Consider the following 23,574-nt stretch of genomic DNA (forward strand, 5'->3'; position numbering starts at 1 on the left):
TGGAAAGTACACTATCAAGGTAAGTGAACTTACCCGCAGCATTCAAAACTTCTCCATTTGCTACAACCAATGGTTCCACATATGGATGGTGTGGTGGTGGCTGATGGAGCACCTGTGTTTTCTTGTTGTTAATTTTTAGGCCAGAATTAGCCCAAGCAGCAGAGAATTGGTCCATACTTTGTTGCATCTCAGCTTCAGAGGCCGCACTGAGCGCACACTCATCGTGGCTTGTGCTGGGAGAATGTGCTGGGCTTGGTGTCAGGAAGACTTGAGTTAAAATAGGAACTCAGACACTTAATAGCTGTGTGACTCTGGACAAGTCTCTCAACTCTGTTTGCCTCAGTTTCTTCATCTGTAAAATGATCTGAAGAAGGAAATGACAAAACACTCCATTATTTTTGCCAAGAAAACCCCAAATCAGATCATGAAGGTTCAGACACAATTGAATAACAACAATGTAACCCAAATAGGCTAGAGTCTCAAATTAGAACATCAGTCCATCCTACCCCCACACAACCTTAGAAAGCATTAAATATTGGGGTTTTGATTTTTAAAAATTTTGTGTATACTATATATGACTTCTGTAATAAAACATAAATTCCTCAAGCTCAGGAATTATTTTCATTATTGTGTTTATTTCCCCAGTCTAGCAGTGTCTGGCACATAGTAGGAGCTAAATAAATGCTTCTTAAATATAAATGCATTCTGCCCTTTTAGAAAGTGGCACAGTGAGAACACTGACTTTAAAGACCAGAACCCAGGTTCAAATCACACTCTAATGCTCGCTTCCTAGCTGGGTGACTTTGAGCAACTCATTTACCCTTAGTTTCCTCATTTGAAAAATGAGGGTATTTGATGAGATTTCTTGCCAAACTCTTCTTATGAGCTAAATATGGTTCGGAAACTCAAATCAGAGAGAGATAAAACAGAGAAAGAAAACTATTGGTCAATATCTCTAATGAGTGCCCATGTAAAATGTTGAATAAAATATCAGTGAAGACGTTATAACATATTTAAAAGATTGTACATTGTGAGCTGTTTTATTTATGACAAAAGTACAAGTTTGAGCCAATATTTGGAATATATATATATAGAGAGAGAGACTATATTAATATAATTAAGTAATAATAACTAATATAGAATATATAGAGACAATATTAATAACAGAGACAATATAAATTACATGATATCAAAATACATGCTGTATTTTGATTTTGTATTTTAAGTATAGTAATAAATGAAATGTAAGATAGCAAATAGTATCTATCTAGAATCAATAAATAGTATAACCTATAATGATGGAACATGAGGCATTTCCAATAGCATTAGAAATAAATCAAGAATGCCATTGTCACCAATATTGTTTTTATGTCATTCTAGAAATCGTGGGGCATCTAGGTGGCACAGTGGATGGGGCACCAGCCCTGAAGTTAGGAGGACCTGAGTTCAAGTCCGGCCTCAGGCCAAACACTTGACACTTACTTAGCTGTGTGACCCTGAGCAAGTCACTTAACCCCAATTGCCTACCAAAATATATATATCCTAGCCATAGCAATACAATAACAACAACAAAAAGAAGTTAAGGAAATAAGCACAGGCAAAGAAAAAAAATTCTCTCTTTTTTTTTTTAGATGAAATGCTGGTATACTGAATAAAAATCCTTACAAAGTCAACTAAATACTAATTGAAACAGTAACCAGTAATGTAGTAGTATGTAAAATAAATGCACAAAATTATCAGCCTTTTTGTAGATTACCAACAAAACCCTGCAGGAAGAGACAGAAAAAGAAATTCAATTCAAAATAAATAAACAATTTATAATCTAGCTACAGAGACACATCTAGGAATTGTATGAACACGATCTCAAAAACACTCTTTACAGAAATAGATCTAAATAATTAGAGAAATATAATCTCTTTATGGTTGGGTTGTGCCAATATAATAAAAATAGCCATCCTAAGTAATTTGTTGGTTTAATAATGTATTAAACTACCAATCACTTTATAGAATGAGAAAAAGAAACAATGTAATTAAAGAAAAAAGAAAGGTCAAGAACCTCAAAAGAAATAATTTTAAAAGCGTGAAGGAAGGGAGCCTAGCAATAATAAATATAAAAATATATTGGAAAGCAGTAATGATCAAAACATTTTGGTATTGGTTAAAAAATAGAAAAGTTTATTCACAGAACATATTAGGCTCACAAGAACCAGAAGCAAACTAATACTGAAACATAAGGTTTGATAAACCCAAGAACTCTAAATACTAGGGTAAGGACTCATTATTTGACCCCCCAAAAAATCTGGGTAAACTGGAATACAGTCTGGCAGAAATTAGGTTTAGACCAACATTGCACACCATATACCACAATAAGCTCCAAATGGACTTAAGACTTAGATATAAAAGATGATATTACAAGGAGAAAGGAGAAATCTTTCACAACTATGGATAGGGAAAGAGCTCTTGACCAAACTGGAAACGACTACGGGAGATAAAATCAACAATTTTGGTTACATAAAATTGAAAAGTCTCTAGGCTCAAACAAAATCAATGTAGTCAGAATTAGAAGGAAAATAATGAACTGGGGGAGTCTTTGTAGCAAATTTCTCTGATAAAGTTCTGATATCCTAGATATTTAAAGAAATAATACAAATATATAACAATGATTATTCCCCAATAGAGAAGTGGTCAGAAAATAAGAATCTTTCTAGAGAAAAAAGGCAATCTACCAAGAGCCAACTGAAAATATAATCCAAATCATTAAAATAAGAGCTATGTGAATTAAAACGACACAGATGTTCCACGTAACACCCCTCTGAAAGACAAAATAACTAGAAAATGGAACATAGCAACTCTAGGAAAGGCACACAAATGCACTGCTGAGGAAGAATTGTTCCAAACATTCTGGAAAGAAACTCCAACGTATGCCCTATAGTTACTAGACTAAGTATACCCTTTGACCCAGTGATATTACTACCACCCTTAAACATCCAAGGATATAAAAATAAAAGTATTTATAGTATTTAGTATTTTTTATTTATTTAGTATGTTTTTAATATTTAGTATATTAGTCTTTAGTATATATGTATAGTATTTATTTATTTAGCATTTCATATTTTATTTATTTATTAGTATAGTATTATAGCATAAAACAAAATATTAATAGCAATTCTTTTTGTTGTAGCAAAAAGCTAAAGACAAATCACATGCCCGTCATTTGGGAAATGACTGCACAAAATGCATTGGAATGATGGAAGGGCCAGGCTCTGGGAAACCTGGAAGGGTTTAGATGAATTGACACAGAATGAAGGGAGCAGAATTAGGAGGAAAAAAATGATGCACTGATTACAGTATTGTCAAAGAAAACAACTGTCAAAGACTTTAAGGACTCTGGTTAGTGCAAAGAACTCCAGAAGCCTGCAGATAAACATGTTTCCTTTTCAAGGCACAGAGGTAATGAGCTGGTGGTTCGGATTTTCAGAAATAGCCAATGTACTCATTTATCTTGGTATGCTTACTTGTTATAAGGTAGGGCTTTTTTTTTGTGGTAGTGGGAGAAAGGAAAGTGTAGAGGGAGAGTGATAGTGATCCTAATAAAAGGAAAGAAATAAGAGAGAATGAACAAATCATTAAAAATAAAAAAGAGCAAAAAGATGTTTAGAAAGGGACACAAGCAAACAAATAGCCTTGAAACTGCCATGTCAAATTCAAATTATTCAAAAGCAGGCTGTATGCAAGAAAAACTATAAAAACCGTCCATAAAAGTGCATAGTTTTGCACACAATCATCCTTTTTCAGTTGCTCTTTGCATTTTGAAATGTTTGTTGGCATTTATTAAGTTAATAATAATTTTTAAAAGGAACTTCATCTTAAGAAACAAGTAAGATCCTTCTAAAGTGCGAACAAACCGAAAGGAACTGAAGCCCCAAAACAGAATTAGAATAGAGACCACCACGATTCCGCCAAGCGACCTTCGAATGGCGCTGCTTTCAACAGGTGCGTCCAGTGAATCCTTGCCGGACAGACTAACAATGACCTCTGCAAGTGCGCACTTCCAGGGGACTTAAGGCCAACTGGCTTGGCTGGACAACACTGGCAGAGAACCAGCTTCCAATCGGGCTCTCGTGTCCCTCCAGCAAGTGCACAGACTTCGAGCTTTCATAAACAAACCGTCATAGGAAGAGGACGTAGGGGAGAGGAAACAGGAAACCTATTGAGCAAGAATGGATGCTGGGTGTGTGAATAGGGCTGCAAATGACTCATGCACAGGCAGAACATGCTGGGCATTGTCTGATGAGAGTTTCAGATGTTGGCTTTTTTTTTGACAGAACAGCTGATATAAATCCACATTAGCGTGGAGGGCTCTTTATTGAGCAGCGATTTATACTTACTGAATAGGCCACTGCTCCTTTGCCTTGGGGCACGTGTATAAATATGGACCAGCCTCCCATAATTACTTATAATTCACTAAAACAAACAAAAAACAAGAACAAGATCGAAAACCAATAACACAACACTTTCAATCCCCAAACCACTTCAAATGTATTTTGTAAATATTCTGTCCCTACCAACCCCCTTGTTAGAAGGCTAGCTGTTGGTTTCCCTTTTGTCTTTAGATCTTCAGTGCCTGACACATAGTAGGTACTTCATAAATGCTTGTCGATTGATTGAATTTAAACAAAGTAAGTTGAGTCCATAATTTCTTCCCTTCCCTTCCTGGCTTCCCTCAACGCCAGCTAGAATCCTACCTTTTCCGGGAAGACTTTCATGAGCCCCCTTAATACTAGTGCCTAACCTCTGTTGATTATCTCCAGTTTATCCTGCATAGATCTTGTTTGTACCTGGCTGGTTGCAGGTTGTCTCTCCCATTAGACTGAAAGCACCTTGAAAGAAGAGACCGCCTTTTGTCCCAGCACTTAGTGCAGTCCTTGGCATGAAATAGACACTTAATAAATGCTTATTGATTGGGTGACAAATTAAATATCATATGTAAAGTTCTTTGCACACCTTAAGGCACTATATAAATGCAAATAATAACTATTATTATTATTACTGTAGCAACCTAATTGTAACTTAGTGGGTAACATGAATTTATTTAGCATAAGAAATAGGATTTAGAGCTAGAAAGAAACTCAGAGGTCAACTAATCCACCCCTGTCCTTTTACAGATGGAGAAATTGAGACAGGAAGCCTCGTACATAGTGAAATGAGTTTTGGATGACAGCCAAAGGATTTGAGTTCAGATTCCAGCTGTATCACATACCATACCATATGAGAATCAGTTAAGGGAATTCAAGATGCTTAACTTGGAGAAGAGAAGGCTCCATGGGGGCTGGAGAGGGGAAGGATGTTAGCAGTCTCCGAGTATCTGAAAGAATGGCATGTGCGACAGGGTTGTTGTTCGTGTTTCTGTTCTTTTCGGTCCCAGAGGGAAGAGGCAGGAACAATGGATGGAAGTGGATGAGAAGTAAATTTAGGCTGGATTCAAGGGAAAACTTCCTAACAATGAGGGTTGTTCAAGGGTGAAAGGATCTGTGCTCTCAGTGGATGGGGGATAGGGGATCCCCCTGCTGGAGGTGTCGGAGCAGAGAACCGTGGGTCAGGTCTGGTATAGAAGTGACTTTCTGCTCGGACTTGGGTTGGACTCCATGGCTCTATGTCCCTCCCATCTCTGAGCTTCTGGTAAAGTATCATTAGACCACACCCTCTTCATTAGCCTTTCTCAGCAGCATGCTTCCTAAATGGAGTACACTGGACATAATTTACCCTTCCTTTGTGACTCCAGGTCATCACTAGGAATATAAACAATTGTACCACGAGGCTCCCAGGGGAAGCTGAAGGATGTAAGGCCATGGCTTCACAACCCTTAAGGGCCCTACTACTACATTTGAGGTCTTTAATATGCAGTTCATAATTTCTCAGTCTCTTCCTTTTTCCTTCAGGCTGTCAGTGGTCAGTTCTTACAGCTCATAAAAGTGTGCTGCCTCTAGGAGTCCTCCCTCTGCCTTTTTTAATTTTCCAGTTCAGAAACAATATTACCAAGCCAGTAAGAATTCTGCATAAAATAAGAGCAAATAGGCTCTGAAATTTAGAGTCTAAATGGAGATCTAGGGCACAGGTTGGGAACCTCTGGTTCTGAGGCCACACAATCCAAACTTCACAGAACAAATCCCTTTAAGAAAAGGATTTCTTCTATAAAACCTGGGCTCAGTCAAAGGGCCACACTTGAGGACCTAAAGGGCCACATGTGGCCTTGAGGCCACAGGTTTCCCACCCCTGGTCTAAGACATTCTTCTACCAGGAAAGTGACATCTGGCTACTAGAGGATTTAATTTTTTTTTGGTCCTTTTTCTAAGTTCTATATAGATAAGGCTATCAAGTAAATGAGGTTTTAGGGCAATGTTGTATTTAGCATAAGTGTGGCACACCAGAAACTCCAGGGACCTTAAATGTTATAAGCTCCCCAATACCCTGAGAAGCCAAAAGAATCTTCCACAGGAATGGAGTCCAAACCTTCTTGGGCCTGGAGGCCCCGGTCCCCAAGAAGAGCGTTAGATGACTGGAACAGAAAGTGACCTCCACCCAAGTCAAGGTCAGGCACCACTAGATGTCCAGCCAACCTCTATGACACAGGACTTAGAAACTCAGCTGACACTAGAACCACAGTGAGATGTCTCAGTGGATGCATTCACACCAGCCCTCGAAAGGTTGAAGAAGACTTCTCTCTGCAAATTGTCCAGAACTTCTGTGTGGGTTAGTTGATGGGTGATTATATACACTAATTGCTAAAGGAAACTAACGCAAGCATTGGAAGGAGGAAGCCAGGGTGGCTTCCTGGAGGCAGGTTTCAGGTGGGCAGGGTCTAGAGGGATGGGTAGGATGATAGAAGCGCTGAAGATGATAGAGACAGGAGAGATGAGTTGAACAGAGTTAGGGATTAAACACTCACTTGTATCAAATCAAGCCAACAAGTATTTATCACGTCATAAATATTTTTCAAATGTCTACATATACAGTGCCCTGTGCTAGGTACTGAGGGAGATATGAAACCAAGATTGTCATGGAGACAGAGCTTGACAGGCAGAGCTGGTGCTGGATGGTGATGGGCCCTAAATACCAGGATAAGGAGTTTGACCTTCACTCAGCAGTTAATAGGAAGTCACTGAAGACTTCTGAGAGATCCAGGAGGTAGGGTAATAGCAGGGGGTGCACCAGGCTTGGGATTGGAGGACCTGGGCTCTGCTATTTAGCACCAGTGGGCTTTTGGACGAGTCCCCCTCCCCTCTCTGGGTCTTATTTGCTTCATGTGTAGAACGGGCTGGATGAAGTCATCTCGAGGGTCCCTTCCAGCTTGGGAACTATAAGCCTTTGGTTTTCTTTATCCTCACAGCTGGCCCACACCCAGAGGGAAATTGCAAACACCGAGGAAGCACTCATTTCATCAGGGCAATAAATATTGACTGAGTAATCGCATTACTCTGACGGGAAAATGACGATCCTTTCTCTCCTAGGATGCTCTTCACTGTTAGCTGACAGCGATGCCCAAATTACGTAGGAGTGATGGTGACCTCCGACCTCCCCCTTCCTCCTGCTCTTATCTTCCTTCCTCTGGGGCGAGATGCTGCCTGTCTCTTCTCGTTAGGGAAATCCAGGATCTGTGAAGGGCGGGGTCTGTGGTGGTGGGACAGGGCAGAGGTCTGGACATTAGCACTACACTCTACAGCGGGCACGTTCAATGGTGAGTCGGAGGCTCTGGGTTTGAATCCCAGCTTGAACACTCACTACCTGTTGGCTAATGCTCTGGATGGTAGAGTCAAGACACAGAAAGGTCTTGACAGGCTAGAGCACTGGGAGGGACTCTGGGACTTGACTTCCCGAAGTCTCAGTTTTCTCCTTTGTAATTGGCTCAAACAGACTTCTGGCCTGAAATCTAGTTCTACTACACGCCAGGGGCTGGAAATATAAAGACAAACAGTCCCTGCCCTCAGAGAGCTCATAGTCTACTAGGGAGATAAAGCACGTGTGTGTAGCTTATATTTCCACAGAATTTTAATGTGTGGATGCGATCCCTCCCATCTGACCCTGGTATGATTATTTCAGGTTTACAGTTGAGAAAACTGAGGGAACTGAGATGAGGAAATTGAGAGTGATTGACTCAAATATGGATGCACAAAAAGAGAAGTACACCAATTGGCACTCTACAATTTGAGACGGGCCAGCTGGGAAATCAAGGCAGGCTTTACAAAAGGGGTGGCATCTGAGCTGGGCCTTGAAGGTAGATCAATATCTCTTCATCTGGAGATGAGGAAAGAGTTCATTCTAAAGATGAAAAAAGGTAAGGCAGGTGCAGGGAGGTAGCATAATGATAGAAGGCGAACCAAGGAAAGAGGGCTAAATTAATTTCCTTTTTTTTAAAACAGGATTACTATACTAGCAGGTGAGGTGAAGGCTAGAGCATAGTTTACTTGAATTTCAGTGAAGATTTTGCTGAATATCTCACATTACTCTTGTGGAGAACATGGAGAGATAATGAACTAGACACAGATAGGAATTCAGAGCTACTTGCAGGGCCAGGCTCAGTGTCAATGAGGCAAGGAGGTCTCTAATGTAGGACCCCGGGGATCTGCAGTGGGCTCAGAGCTATATAACATTTGCCTAAGTGATTTGGGCAAAAGGCATTGATGTCAAGGCCATCAAATTTGCAGATGACACCAAGCTAGAAGAGATGGCTAGGGTGCTGGATGGCAGTCAGGATCCACAGAGGTCTTAGAGAATTGGCCTAAATCTAAGATGAAACTCAGTAGGGATCAATGTAAGGTAGCCTTGATTGCCTCAGGCACTGGGCTCGGGTTGGTGACTGGGCTTCCTGGTCTGAAAGGCCAGAAAACACTTCAGCTCCCTCCCTAAGACTTCTGACCCTGGACCAACAGTCCGACCGACTAGGGAAGCTGGGCTCAGCCGAATCATCACGTCCTCACTCAGTATCCTGGTGGAACGTCCTTCCTCTGCTATAGCTAAGGAAGCCTCCTTTAGCGCTTGTCCAAGGACCTATGAGTGTCTCATTTTGTGCCAATACTGGCCCCAAAGACCCCCCTGACCTGACCCAGAACACTCCTTGTATACCGTCTCCCCATTGGACTGTGAACACCAGGAGAGAAGGGGCTGACTTTTGCCTTTCTTAGCAAGCTCTGCACCTGGTAAACAGCAGGTGCTTAACCAATGTCTGACTGACTGATGACCATTTGGGGGAACACCTAATAGGAGACCATCCTCTGCTCTCCCTCAATCCCTAGATATGTTCAGTTACCAAGTCTTGCTGTTTCTACCTCTTCAACATCCCTCACATCCAAGCGGCCATCACCTTAAGTCGGGCCTCATCACTATTTGCTTAGACGACCACAACAGCCTCTCGCTTGGTCTCCTAAAATGTAAACTCATAGGAGAAGGCAGAGATTGTTTCTTTTTCTTCTTTTTGTCTTGGTATCACCAGAGCCTGGCACATAGGAGGTGCCTAAGAAATGCTTGTTGATTAAGGATCTGAAGGACACGCATATGAACCATGGGGGGAGGGGGAGGGAGTCAAAGCCCGCAGCCAGCCGGGCCGGCGTCCTGCACCTAGTGGGGGGCACCCCCGAGTCTCCCCTGGGAGACAGGCTCAGGAAAGCCGAGAAATAGCGCCTGGCGAGCACGCCATCCAGCCCCCTCCAAATCCTTCCCTGTGAAAACAACCCGCAAAAAAGGAGAAAGCGAGAAAGCGAGAAAGCCCAGCCCGAGCTGACACTGACCAAGCTCGAGACGCCACAAACCGACTTCGGAAGCCAAAGTAACAAAAACTCGCTGCTCCCTCCCTCCCTTCCCCAAGGTGTGAGTGCGGAGAGGGGGAAGCGTCTATATTCAGGTCCCGGAGGGGAAGTCAGCAAGGTGCCCCATCTGGGACTTTACAGAAAGCTCCAATTCACCCCCTTTTCTTTCCCCCAATGGACCCTCCCAAGCCCCTCCGCCTTCTAAGTACCAGAGCCTTGATGTTAACCCTTTGGGTGCTGCAAGTGTACTCCAGCACAGCTCAGAGGGATCGTTTGTAGCACCTGGTACAGTTTCGGTGTGGCATTGTAGAGAGGACTCAGGCCATGGTTTTCTTCACAGAATCACAGCTGGAAAGAACTTTAGACCGAACCTTTGCACAGGGTCACGCGCATCCCCAGAACGCTCTCCATCCCTCTGCGTCTTGGAAACCATCCCTCCCTCCCAGGCTTAGCCCTCTGCCCCTTCGTAGGAGAGGCCTTTCTTGACACCCCTCCCTCCGCCCAGCCATCAATCTTCCTGCCCCTTTCCCCGTGTATTTGGGTTGTGTACAGCCTCCACTGAGAACCATGTTGTGTGTCTCTGTGTAAGCTTCTGGAGAGCAGCTCTGAGCACAGGATGTAGTAAAGCTTTAATAAAAGATGGTGGCTTGTTTGTTTGGTTACTACTCACCTATCCAAACCTTTCGTTTTACAAAGAAGGAAACCAAGACCAACAAAAGTTAGGCCACTCCCACGTGTCCTAATTTGGTTTTGCTGAAGGAAAGTGAACTTGGGCAGGTCATATAACTTCCCTGGGCCTCAGCTTACTCATCTGTACCTCAGGTTAGTCATCTGTAAAATGAGGGGGTGGCCTTAGATGGCTCCTAAGATCCCTTTCAGGCCTGCAATTATGATTCTATAATATTTGAGGGGGGTATAGTGGAGGGAGCAGCAGATTGCCCCCCCCAGCTCTAAGGTTTACTGTCTGTGAATTCAAGCTGTCATGGGTCAAATGGGGATAATCAATCACCAAGCATTTATTAAACCTTCCTGTGTACCAGGCATTGTGTGTGTTACAGGTTGGGGCTAAAATGCAAAAATGAGACAATCCCAGGCCTCAAGTTGCCTATAGATAGAGGAAACTCTGTGTTTACAGATAAGCAAATTCAGGTTATTTACAAAATAAATGCACAAAAGGTGGGAAGGGGGGAGGGGTGTGTGGACAACTGGGGAAAGAAGGAAAGAGCTCCTGAAAGAAGTGCATAGACTCAGGGGCAGGAGGACTGTCATGGAAGGAGGAGCAGGGAGTGGGCCAGTCTGGCTAGAGGTTAGTTAGTGTGTGAGGTGAAATATGAAATATGACCTCATTTGGAGTTGTCTTGGCGAAGATACCAGCATGGTTTGCCGTTTTCTTCTCTGGCTCATTTTACAGAGGAGGAAACTGAGGTCCAGGGAAGAGGGACAGCTTCTCCAAAGGCACCCACACTCAGGTCTCTAAGATCATTCCAGCCTGATAATTTTAGGAATCTAAAGGAAGGATAGAGCCAGACATCCCCCGAAGGCTAAAGAAATCACCACTTCTCTGCTCACTTACCAGTGTTTAGCTTCTTCCTACTCAGTGAGGTGGGCCCTCAGAGAACACATGAGGTCTGACCATAAGTGCTGCAGGAGGTGACAACAGATGGGGTGTTGGACATGGAGTTATGAAGACGTCGGGAAGTGTCCTTCCCCAGATATTTACTGTGACCCAGCATAGGTCTGTGTACTTCTCTGTGCCTTCGTTTCCTGATCGGTAAAACTAGGACTCAATAACTTCAAAAGTCCTATGAACTCCTGTTCCAAAGGTCATTCAAATGGATAGATCACAGGGCTAAGGGCAGGAAGACCTGAGTTCAGATCTAACCTCAGACTCTTATTATCTCTGTGACCCTGGACAAGTCATTTAACCTCTGTCTGCCTGAATTTCCTTATCTGTAAAATAGAGATAATACTATCTTTCTCTGTCCCACGGTTGTTGTGAGCATTAAATGAGATAATAGTTGTAAAGTGCTTAGTATAGTGCCTGGTATATGGTAAGCACTACATGAATGTCAGTCATTATCACTATTTTCATCGTTATTAACATGGGCTCACAGATTCGGGGCTGACGGGACCTCAGAGGCCATTTCTTCCAAACCTCTCAGGACCCTGCCATTTGCAGAGGTGAGGGACCCCAGGCAGTCACACTGGTAGTGAAGGACAGAGTGTCTGGCAGGAAGGCTGTTCACCAGTGAACAGTCATTTCTCACAACCCCAAGAGCTCTGATTGCTCTTCTCCTCATTGGGTGAGAGCACACATCCTGTTACTGGCTTCTTTTTGGTACATCTTCTCCTCTAGGGAGGACATTCTGAGTTCAGTGACTGATTCTGAGCAATTTTCACCCCTTAATCAGTTACCCAGATCTGGAAAAAAAAAAAGATCATAAATGTTTTCCGCACACTTAGAATGAGCTTTCAATTTGTAGAAGAGATTACTGCTGAGGTAGAGGGTCACTTTCCATCTCATTCAGGTAGATTCTCACTTGCCTACAGAAAGAAAACGGCAAAATAAGCTATAGCCCAGACTTTGACTCCTGGCTATTTTTGAAAGGCTATTTCTAGAATCCCAGGGTTTGTAAACAGTGTTTTTTTTTTCCCCTGTCTGTTCAGTGTGGGCAGTAGGAAATGGGGCTATTGGTTTCCATGGGTCACTATAATAATACAGTTTCCTTGCTTTAATAATAGAGAAAGCTAGGAGGGAAAATTGGGAGAGTGGAGAATGCTAGCTTCTTGGAGGTGATCAATTGTCTGCCAGAAAAGGGTGGTGAGGAACTTTGAAATGACTCCTTCCAGCTTTCTTTAAACACCAAAATATTTATTTTGTGAAGAGCCTTCTGAGGCTCAAAGCTTTCTAATAGTAATAGCTTCAGGAAGGGGAGTTAGATTGAGGTGAGGCAGCCCTGGATTCCAATGCTCCCTTGGACACTTCCTAGAGCTTTGGGAGCTGGGACAATAAACTTTTTCAGCCTCCTTTTCCTCATCTGTGAAATGAAAGGATTTCACTTGATGGTCACAAAACTTCCTTCCAGTTCTGAAGTTTGGCTCTTATGATTCTATTTCGTTGTTTCCAACCACGGGATCGATAGATATTTTCTCATTCGAAGCACACAAGGATGGCCTAGGAGGCAGGCCCTACACAAATTAGCTTCCTTTCAGATGAAGAAATAAATAGCTTCTTCAGGGATTAGTGTAGGGAAGTTTGATGACTTAAATGACCAGGTTACAGAAGAGTATCCGAAGGGAAACTTGAACCCAGGTCTTTTGACTTCACTCTTCCCACCACAAACACCTCATTATATGATTCAATACCCCTCAGACATACCATAGCTCACATCTCACAAAGGCCTTTTCAGACATTTTTATTTCATGAGCCTCACTACACTCCTATGAGACGGGAACTATTTTTATGCTGATTTTACAGACGAAGAAACTGAGGCTGAGAGATGAAGTAGTCACACAACTACTAAGTGTCAGAGAGGGGATTTGAACCCAGGTTTTCTTTAATCCAAGTGTAACAGAAGCTCCTTGGAATCAGGCACCAGTTTCGTTTTTGGTCTTTTGTATTCCCAGCACCTAGTTTAGTGACTAGCACATACTCAAATACTCCAAATGCTCATCAAATGGACCTTGGTCCTTGTTGGTTTGGGGGTTCTGACCAAGGTGGCCAATAATAACCCATCACTGCCATTTGTGAGTTAGACACTGAGAGCCCATCCAATGGAATTCTCCACTTTGTCCAATCAATCGATAAAGCCGGCAGCTGCTGCTTTTGGGGTAAGCAGTGTGTCCTTAATACTTGCTGAATCAATGGAACAAGCATTTATTGAGCAACTACTACATGCCAGGCATTTTGCTAGGCCGGGATACATGTAGGATACACGCGGGCATGGTCCCTGCTCTTAAGAAGCTGACAGCCTGCAGGGAGAGGCGGCAGATTCACAGAGAAGTCAACACGGAACACATACTCAATAAATAGCGAAGGAGGGGCTGTGTGAAAAGATGTTACAGCTAGCATTGAGACTGCAGTGTAAGGTTTACACAACACTTTCTATATGTTATCAGGAAAGGGCAGAGTAGTTCAGGCCAACCCCCCCCCTCCCCCTTAAGCCGCCAGCCCTCGCAGGCCTCCCCGCAAAGAGTTGAAACCGGAAAAGAGAAAACAAAAAACCTGCCAATCCCTTGGGGAGAGCCCCTGGCAAGCCCGGCTTTTAAGGAGCAGCCCGGCTAGGTCTTTAACACTAGTACCACATGGCCTAGGGGCCTGGGCTTCTTTTTAAAGGGCTGGCTCCGGAGGCTCTGGGCTGCCTCCCCTCCCCCCCCCCAAAAAAATAAACAGCCTCTCTGGAATTATGACATAACTCCCCAAACTCGTTCCTTCTTCGTCCAAGAACGTCCAATGGCATTTGAGTTAAAGTCTAACTCCCTGTGAGGCCCGTGGACTGGAAAGTCAGGGAGGGACGAAATGGAAGAAAAGCGTGGGTCGCTGCGGACAGACCCATTGAGCGGCATTTCTGCGTGGACTGGCTCGAAGGGGAACGTGAACTTGGAATTCTATGCTTTACTGAGGAAATGCACGGTGGAAGTCGGTCCCCCCACCCAACCCCCTTTGGCCAGTATTCACTTCCTCCAGCTCCCATTCATTGCAAACAGCCCAACTGTTAACTTCTGCTGGAAAAGAAGCCGGAGTTTTGTTTTCTTGTTCAATAGATCTTAATGGGATCGTAGCCGATAAGCTTAATGCAAACCCCAGTGTGGAAGCCTAGGGGAAGGCAGGAATTAATTAGCCTCCTCAGCTGGGAGAGAGGCTGCGGGCAGCCTTCGTGCTGACAGGACCTGGGTGTGCTAAGGGGATTACTGACCGTGCACCTGAGACTGTGGCCACGCTAGTGGCTTCCTTGGCAAGGTAAACTGAAGGAGCCTGGGGACCACGCTGCCCTCATCCTCCTAGTCAGGGAGATTGCAGGCTCTCTTCCCCCAGACCCCGAGGATGGACAAGTAGGCTTTGGGTGGTCGAATGGCAGTGGGCGTGCATGTCACGTGTCAATCAATCAATCAATTAATCGACAGGCATTTATTAAGGAGTATTTATTAGGGAGCAGTGTGGCACAATGGTTGGAGCCTTGGCTCCGGAGTTAGAGGGTCTGGATTTAATCCTTCTTACTTTAGGCAAGAGACTTCACCGCCTGGGTCCTCAGTGCACTCCTCTGTAAAAGGAGGGATTGGCCTTCCAGCTCTAAATCTATGTATGACTCTAGGGCATTTTGCTCCCCTCTCTCTGGGTCTCAGTTTCCTCAAATGGAAAATGCCTTAGAGGTTCAGGACAAAGGGTTTTTGGAATCCGAGGCCCCACGTTCAAAGTGTTGCGCTGTCATTTACTTCGCACGGGACTCTGGGTAGGCCATTCACCACTCTTGGCCTCAGTTTCCTCATCTGTAAAATGAAGGGGCTGAACTAGACGGCCCCAGGGCTCTCTCGTTACTGGGCACCAGGCCCTGAGGATACACGGACCAAAGTGAGGAAAACCCTTCCTCCAGGAGCTGACATTCCTGGAAATGCAACAGTGTATGAGATCAGAAAGAGGGTCCGTGAGTGCTCCCATGTGTCTCTGTGAGTGTGGGTGTGGGTGTGCATGTGGGGTGTTTGCACGTGGGTTCGTGCGCGTGCATTGTTGCATATGTACGTGTCATGTAGAGCATGCATGTGTGCGCACGTCTACTTGGGCGTGCGTGTGTTGGGTCACGCGCGCATGTGTATGTGCGTGTCTGTATGCAGAGCGTTCGTGAATGTTCGTGTGTGTGTGTGTGTGTGTGTGTGTGTGTGTGTGTGTGTGTGTGTGCGTGCGCCTGTGTGCGTGCCTGTGTGCCAGTGCACCCGGCAGCGATCTGCGAAGCGGCCGGCTGGAGGTGCTGTGTCCCCTCCCGCGGAGGAAGGAGGGCGGGCGGGCGGGCAGGCAAGCCGTATAAAGACAGCGGCTACCCGGCCGAGCTCTCAGTCTTGTGGAGCTGCCCAGCAGCCAGGGTCAGAATCCGGGAGGACGGACAGCCCAGCCCCAGCCCCAGCCCCAGCCCCAGCCTCAGTCCCAGCCTCAGTCTCAGTCTCAGCCCGCCTGCGCCTCCCAGGTAAGGCTCGGCTTCTGGTCCTCTCTCCACTCGCTCGCTGGGGTCCGGGGGCAGCAGTCGGGTGGGCAGCGAGGCAGCCAGAGCCCTCTGTTTGCTGCACCGACGAGTCTACACTGAGGCTCGCGTGCTCTGCCCGTCTCCGTCCCCCATCCCTTCTGATTGGCCCTGGCCCCCCATCCCCCTCTGAATAGTCCCATTCCCCCATCCTCTCTGCCCGGGATCTGGACAGGGAGCCTCTCTGCCCCGTGTACGCCCCCCATCCCTTCCCCTGCCCCGGTTCCCGCTCCTAGCAGGGACCTTTCGGCAGTCACTTAGGGACGGGGAACTCCGCGAAGTTGTTTCCCCCTCTTTGTTCCAATCTTTGTCGGGCGTGCCTGCTGCTGCTCGATCTGCCAAGGTGGGCTCTGACTCCTGAGCAGAGCCCAGCAGAGACTCCAGAGCAGAGGGCTAGAGAGAAAAGTGACCCCAGAGGGGGTCAGGCAGGAAGAAAGCCTAAACCAGCCTGTCTCCATCCCACTGTGGGACCCAAGGATGCCCGGGATACCCAGATCAGTGTCTCCTCTCGCTCTGTCCTTCGAACTCCTGTGGGACTCGCAAATTTCATGTAGGGAAATGAGCACACTGCCAGTAAACCAGCCTGGATTCGGGTCTAGGTAGGGTCATCTATAGCTGGAAGGGACGGACTTCAGTGACCATGGAGGCTACTCCACCGCAACATTTTACAGTGGTGGAAACCGAGGCCCACAAAGGTAAGTTACTTGCCCAGGGTCACACAGCTGTTAAGCGACAGAGGTGAGATTTGAACCCAGGCCCTCTGATCACAAAGTTTTCTACTGCCCCACACTTAGCACCCAGTAATTTACTAGAGCTCAGGGGCAGTGACTGGGGAATCTCTTAAGCTGAGACTTGCATTCAAGGTTTCAATGGGTCTGGAATATATTTCAATTCAGTGCTCTGGGGTCGAAGATCTTTTACTTAAAGAAGTTTTAAGTGGGAATGGTAACGGCTACCCAGCCCCACCCCCACCCCATCACTCGCCTGCATCTGTTTTGAGTGGTTACCCTTTTCTTAGGACTGTCTAGCCCCAGCTGTACATGCATTAAAAATATTTGTGTGGAAAGTGGAAGAAGAGTCAGTCCCATTAAGCTTTCTCCAAGTTTGTGTGCCTGGGCTAGCCCAGGGATGCTATGGAGTCAGACATTTGAAATGAAGGTCAGGGATGGATGGGCAATTAAAGGGTCCCTTGTAACTTTGGGAGAGAATGAGCAGTTGTAAAAAGTATTCATCACCCCAACCCCTCCCCATTCAACGGCTCACAACGGGATAATTAGGTTTTAAGAAGGGGGAGAGGGCCTCATTAAATAGGTTTATAACCCTTTGAAGATATTGCTGTGGTGACAGACCCTGAAACTTCTTTTTTTCAGCCTTGCAGAGGGAGTTCGACTAACTTGGGTTTTTTTTTCTTTTCTAAAAGTGCAGTGGCTGCCTTTGTGTCCCCTTTATTTATTCCTTGAAAATGTGGAGATCAAATAGGCTTGCCTAGAAAAGGGAGGAGAGAGCTGGCCGCTGGGCTTCACTGATCACTTTTCTATAGCATAGCCAGGGAAGAACTCCCCTATTGGTCCCCTAGATTTAAGAAGTGACTGGAGGGGTTTTCTTCCCTCTTCCAAAGCAGGACTCTGGTTGGGGGTGGGCATGATGTGGGGTAGGGGTAGTAGGCGGTGTCTGTCTTTGAAACAACTTAACCCTTTTATTTTCCCTCCTGTAAATAAATACTTGGTTGTGTGGACAGGACAGCTATTGTATGGGCATGACGCTGAGGCAGCTGCCTTGGAGACCTAGAGCCAAAAAAAAAAAAAAAAAAAGGCACCAGGAAATGGAGCAATCCCTGTATTTTTTCTGCCAAACTGATAAAAAACAGATTCGTTCTTACCTTTAAACACATATACACACACACAACATTCCAGAGAGCATGGTGTACCTGGGTCAGCCAGGAATGCAGAGCTGGGCTTTAGCCTGTATTTGAAACAGCCCTCAGAGACATGAGAAGGTATTAGGGTCTACTAATCAAGCCCAACATTGGGAGGGAGAGGAGAGAGCTTGGGGCTTTCTGGATGCAGAGTCCCTCTCTAATCAGGAACAGTTGAGTTTTGTGTGACAATTGTAAGCTGGGAGGGGAGGGAGGCTCCTGTTTCCAGCTAGCCTCTGGGGAAGCCAGTGAAAATGGCTCGGAGAGGCTTCAGAGACTGGCCAAGCAGAGACAGGGCTTGCACTCTTTCTCAGGGATTTGCCTGGGTTACAGTAACAATTTCTGACTCGAAGTTACTTTTTAAAGAAATGCCTAGCAGTTATGTAAGCCTCCATCCGTAGGAGCTGGGTTCAAATACTGTCTGTCATTCACTCTCTGTATGACCCAGGGCATATCACTTCCTCCCTCTAGGGGACTGGACTACTTGGCTTTCAAGATCCCTTCATCTCTCGTCTATGATCTGTGATGCCAGTGTGCAATGAATGCCATAAACTTTTAGACCACACTTTAGACTGGACCCCTAAGGAATTTATTTTCATTTCTTTGCACAGATTAAAAAAAAAAAGACTTTGAGACTGAGTTGCACGTATGTTCAGTGGTATAACTGAGAAGACAAAGGCTATTTCTATATTAAGGATTTTAAAGGTCAGAAAAAGTATAGCCCGAGGATACATACTCTCTCTCTCTCTCTCTCTCTCTCTCTCTCTCTCTCTCTCTCTCTCTCTCTCTCTCTCTCTCTCTGTCTCTCTCTCTGCATAAAAAAATGGGGAATGGGGGAGGGAGGGGTAAAGTTCCCTGGCTTTGCAAACTGGGTTAAGCTGTGAATGTTTGACGCCTTTGTTACCTGAAAGGCATAATTTAGAATGACTTCTCAATTACCCAGTTGCTGCTATCTGGATACCAAAATGACTTCCCACAGTGAATTGCAGAATGAATGCCCTTACACCTTGGTTTAATAGGAAATAGCTTTTTGTTGACCCCAGTGAGGAAAGGAAGAGAGGCCCAAAGCTTTGGTTAAAGGTTCTTAAGTGGGTGGAGTTCGGGCTGCAAAACTATCTCCCAGAAGCTGTAAACCACAGTGGGGTAAGACACTGATAAGGAAGTGGAGCCAGGTGGCTGGGCTCTCGGAGTCTGCCTCCTTTCCCTCTCTTGTACATAAGCACCTTTCCTGAGAGTTCTTGTGAGAGGCAGTGCTTCCAGTGGGGAGAACTCTGGGATTGTTAACAGAGCACCTGGCTCCCAATCCTTTCACTTACTGCCTAGGTGACCTTGGACAAGTCCCTTCCCCTCCTTGAGAGGCCTCAATTGGACTACATTGCCTCTGAGCTACCTTTCAACTCTAGATCTCTGATCCCTGGCTGAGTGATAACATACTAGTCAATAGTCTAGACATTTATTAAGAGCCTACTATGTGCCAGGCACTGAGGATAGGCATAAGAAAAAAGAAAACCACTCCCTGCTCTGGAGGGTGACTGGGGAAAGGGCCAAGCTAGTAAAACGCCTTTTCTAGCACTGGGCTAATCTGGGTGGGAATTAATCCCCTGGATGGCCTGCCGGAGTGGACAGCAGCCTTTCTTTTCAGTGCTGTCTGATCTAGCTAGACCCCACCCTTCCACCCCCTCCCAGGCCCCGGTGTCTGCAGTGTGGGGGGTATCTGAGCACAATAGAGTGGATCAGGTTTCTGAATGTTCATCTGATGATGCTCTGGCCAAGGACCGGGGGTGGGGCAGGGGATGCCAGCAGCATCCTTTCTGGGTTTGTGGGAAATGTGCTGAAAGCCCTGGGGAGGGGAGGGTGTGCTGGCTCTGTGTGAATAGGGGTCAAGGTTTATTTATGCCCCTGTGGTCCCTGGGCAGCCCCTGATTTGCATGAAACAAGCTCACCCTGGGTCATTCCTGAATACAGTGGGAGGGCTACATTGTTGGCTAGGGAAGGAAACAGACCACTTGTCCCTGCTTAGGCTGCAGGAGCAGATGGCCAATGCCACCCGATGCACCTTCTATGCCAGGGCCATGTTTGTGGGCAGGTATGAGAAACCTGGAGGCTGGCCCCAGATCCTATGGCCTTGAGTTTGACTAGTTATTCCTTCTACATCAAGCAGTTATTAAACACCTACTATCTCCTAGGCACTGAGCTCATAGGAAGATGGACAACAGAAATGAAGGAAAGGAAACAAATGTTTACCAAATGCCTACTATGTGCCAGGCACTGTGTGCTAAGGGCTTTACAAATATTATCTCCTTTGATAATAATTGTGAATTTCTTTTTTAAAAAATGTGCTGACTGGTGGTGGCTCATTGGAAAGATGGGCCGGGTCACCTTGTGGAGGTTTAAAAATGCTAGGGTGAAAGGTGTCTACTTTACCTCTTAGGCAATGTGGAACCATGGGAGGATTTAGGAATTAAATTTACTCTGCCTGGCCCCAGAAGGCAGAATTAGGAGTCATAAGGGGTGGGAGCGAGGGGTTGGAGGGACGTGTTGCAGAGGTAAATTTGGGTTTTATGGAAGGCAAAACTTCCTAATAATTAGATAGTGGACAGAAAGTCACTTCCCCAGGCAGGAAGACCTCAGGTTCAAGGTCTGCCTTTGACACACACTGGTTGTGAGACAAAAGACAAGCAACTCTCTTAATTGAGGGCAAACCTGATGAATTGCAGTGTTTTAATTATTAATCATTATTAATTAACCTTATTGGTGTTCGAGTTTGGACAGACCACAGACTGGGGAGTTTTGGCACCAGAACAGTCCTGGGACTGCTTAGGGGCTTGAGCAAAGGTGGTAGGGATGGATCAGGCAGGACGGGGCCACAGAGGAGAAGCCCCTTCCACACCTATGGCATCTTCCAGAGCATGTGGACCTCAGAATCTTTACATTTATGTGACAAAACACTCTACTGCATGAAAGTCGGCGCTTAACTCCTGGAGGCCAGACAAGTGTTTTCCCCTCCTGCTACATGCCAAGTGCTGAGTTTAGGTGGTAGAGATACAATCAACTCACCAACAGGATTTATTAATCACTTATGAGTGCTGGGTCCTATTCTGGACACTAGAGATAAGCAGATAAATGCAATGTTCCCCTGCCTTCAAACAGCTTCTAGTCTTCTGGAAGTCTACAACTTCCAGTCCAGCTTCCAGAAGTCCACAACTTCTAGGTGATTGGAAAAACAAAATGGTAGTCATTGTGTTTACATAAATAATTCATATATTAGTCCAACCTCTCATTTGACAGATGAGGGAAACTGAGGCCCATAAGGGAGAAGTAGCTTGCCCAACATCACTCAGGTTATCAGAGGAATGGGGATTCCCACCTTTATCCTCTCAGTTCCAAATCTAGGGCTCTTTCTCTGTATCTCACTGCCTTTCACCTTTATCTAACCACATAGATCAGAGGAGGAGATAGGCATTTACTGTGGGCATGGTTTAAATATTTGGCCTTTCAGAGTGCCTACCAGAGTGGCATGAGGTCCTTCTTTTGGGGGATTCCACTCCTCTTCCCAATTTGATTAACATGCTTTGGACTAGTCAGGATCTCTGGAAGGAGATGACAAGAAGGGGCAGATGGTCAGGTGCCTGAATATTCCATCCCAGGAAGCTTCTATAGCAGGGATGGACAATCTTCTCCTTCTCTTCATCCCCAAAGTACTTGAACCTGGGTCTTAATTCCAACTCTGCTGCTTACTAGGTAGGCCCTTGGGCCTTAGTTTCCTCCTTTGTTAAATGAGGAAGGTTGAGCTAGATGGTCCACTCAAAGGTTCCTGGAAGCTCTAAATCCAGGATCCTGAAGCCTGGCTACTTGCTACCCATGATCACTGATATTGGACAAGAAGATTCTGGTTTGGGGGCCTTCATTTCCTCCCCTGTAAAATGTGTGGATTGGACTTGTGGACCTCCATCATCTCCTCTAGCTCTAATTCATGTGATCTCAGTACCTTGGGTTTCTAATTGTAGATCTGCCACCTTGGAGGGACCTACCTCAGGGGAAAGAGAGGCAGAGCAGGTTTATAGATTAAAAAATTTTTATAACTGAATTTCAATAAGTTTGGTTTCCCTTTTAATCTTGTGTATTTTATTAGAAGCATTTTTAAACGTTCTTCTGAGAAATGGGTTCACAGGTTTCACCAGACTGCCAAGAAGCCCATGGCACACAAAAGGTTAAGAAGCCCTGGGCTAGAGTTCTATGAATGGAGCCATGCCACCATGGGAAGGGTAGGCCAGCTTCTTGTCAACATGCCAAAGGTAGATCCAGATGGGTTGAACCAGGAATAGGAACAGTTTGAGTCAGGAACTCTGTTCCCCATCACAGCCCAAGTGCTGTTCTGAAGTTCTATTGGATTCCCAAGTGTTTCCACAAAGGAAGCCCATCTCTCTCCTGAGCTCTGGCACCTCACAGGTCTGAGGGTCTTCTCCCTCTCTTTTGCACCTCAGGATTGTTGAAGCTTGTGAAATCTCAGTGATGGGAAAGGGCTGGGTTCTCCCCCATCTTCCCTATTCCTGTCTGGGGCTTTCAAAGACGGAGAAACCTTTCATCCCACGTGCTGGAGTGGAGCTCTCCCCTTGGAGTACACGGCAAATTGACCCAAGAGCCAGCAGGCACAGAGGTGGACCTGCTGGGTAGGTTTGACCTGACAAACTCACCTCAAATAAGATGCAAGTGGGGAGTGAATTACTGCTTTTTTCCAGCAGAGGGTGATCTGACCAGCTCTCTGGGCCTGTGTTGGCTAAAGAGACCTCAAGTTTGGAATAGATCAGTCAATTCAGTGTTCTTTCCAGCATGAACAGGGAGATCCTGGAAGACCTCTCCCTGCCTAGCTCTCTCTGTCTCTGTCTGTCCCTTTATCTCTCTTTCTCCGTGTGTGTTTCTTTCTCTTCCTCTCTGTCTCTTTCTGCCCTTCTTTCTGTCTCTTTCTCGGTCTCTCCATCTCTTTCTGCAAATACATTCTGTAAGTGAACAACATAATGTATATCAGATTCTTCAAAAAGCATTAGGAAGTGGTTCCTTATCCCTAGGCTCCATGGAGACTGACCTAGTTCTCAGGATCATAGCTAGAAAGGACCCAAGAGGCCATTTAATCTGGCCTCCTAGAGAGACATTAAGTGACTTGTCCAAATATCACAGTGACAGAGCTGGATTTGAATCCAGCCAACTATTTCTACTGCGCCATAACAATCAGAGTTCATGTTTATAAAGTGCTTCGAGGTTTATAAAGCACTTTGTAAATATGGCCTCATTGGATCGTCACAACAGCCTCGGGAGGTGGATACTCTCATATTATCCTCATTATACAGATGAGGAAGGTGAGACTAGGGCAGGCCTAAGCCACTTCCCAGTTACGCAGGAGCAAGGATCTGAAGCAAGATTTGAACACAGGTCTTCCTGCCTCCATGCTTCAAGCTTTCTCCACTGCACCAGCTACTGACGTCCCAATGTCTCTTCAGCACCATTTCCTCCTATTGCAAATGAGAACATTGAAACCCAGGGAAGCTGAGCTTATATTCCAATAGATTGCTGTCTTTGAGGACAGGGTGTGTGTGTGTGTGTGTGTGTGTGTGTGTGTGTGTGTGTGTGTGTG

The 23,574-nt window shown here is 45.4% G+C and overlaps 1 protein-coding gene across 2 annotated transcripts in view; it reads left to right on the forward strand.

Moving 5' to 3' along the window:
* Positions 1 to 15,862: 15,862 nt before the first annotated feature.
* ACKR3 (atypical chemokine receptor 3) overlaps positions 15,863 to 23,574 on the forward strand; it is a 14,056-nt gene continuing 6,344 nt past the window's right edge. The window contains exon 1 of one of the 2 annotated variants that reach the window (XM_027858314.1): positions 15,863 to 15,976. Coding sequence is in view for 1 of the 2 variants with exons in the window: in XM_027858313.1 (XP_027714114.1) it covers positions 16,671 to 16,725 (55 nt within the window). In the remaining variant the exon portion in view is untranslated. Of the gene's footprint in view, positions 15,977 to 16,222; positions 16,726 to 23,574 lie in introns of those variants that run through there. The other variant, XM_027858313.1, reaches the window with a different exon arrangement.

The sequence above is a fragment of the Vombatus ursinus genome, unplaced genomic scaffold, assembly GCF_900497805.2.
Source record: "Vombatus ursinus unplaced genomic scaffold, bare-nosed wombat genome assembly UNPS02012901.1, whole genome shotgun sequence".
NCBI classification, from domain to species: domain Eukaryota; kingdom Metazoa; phylum Chordata; class Mammalia; order Diprotodontia; family Vombatidae; genus Vombatus; species Vombatus ursinus.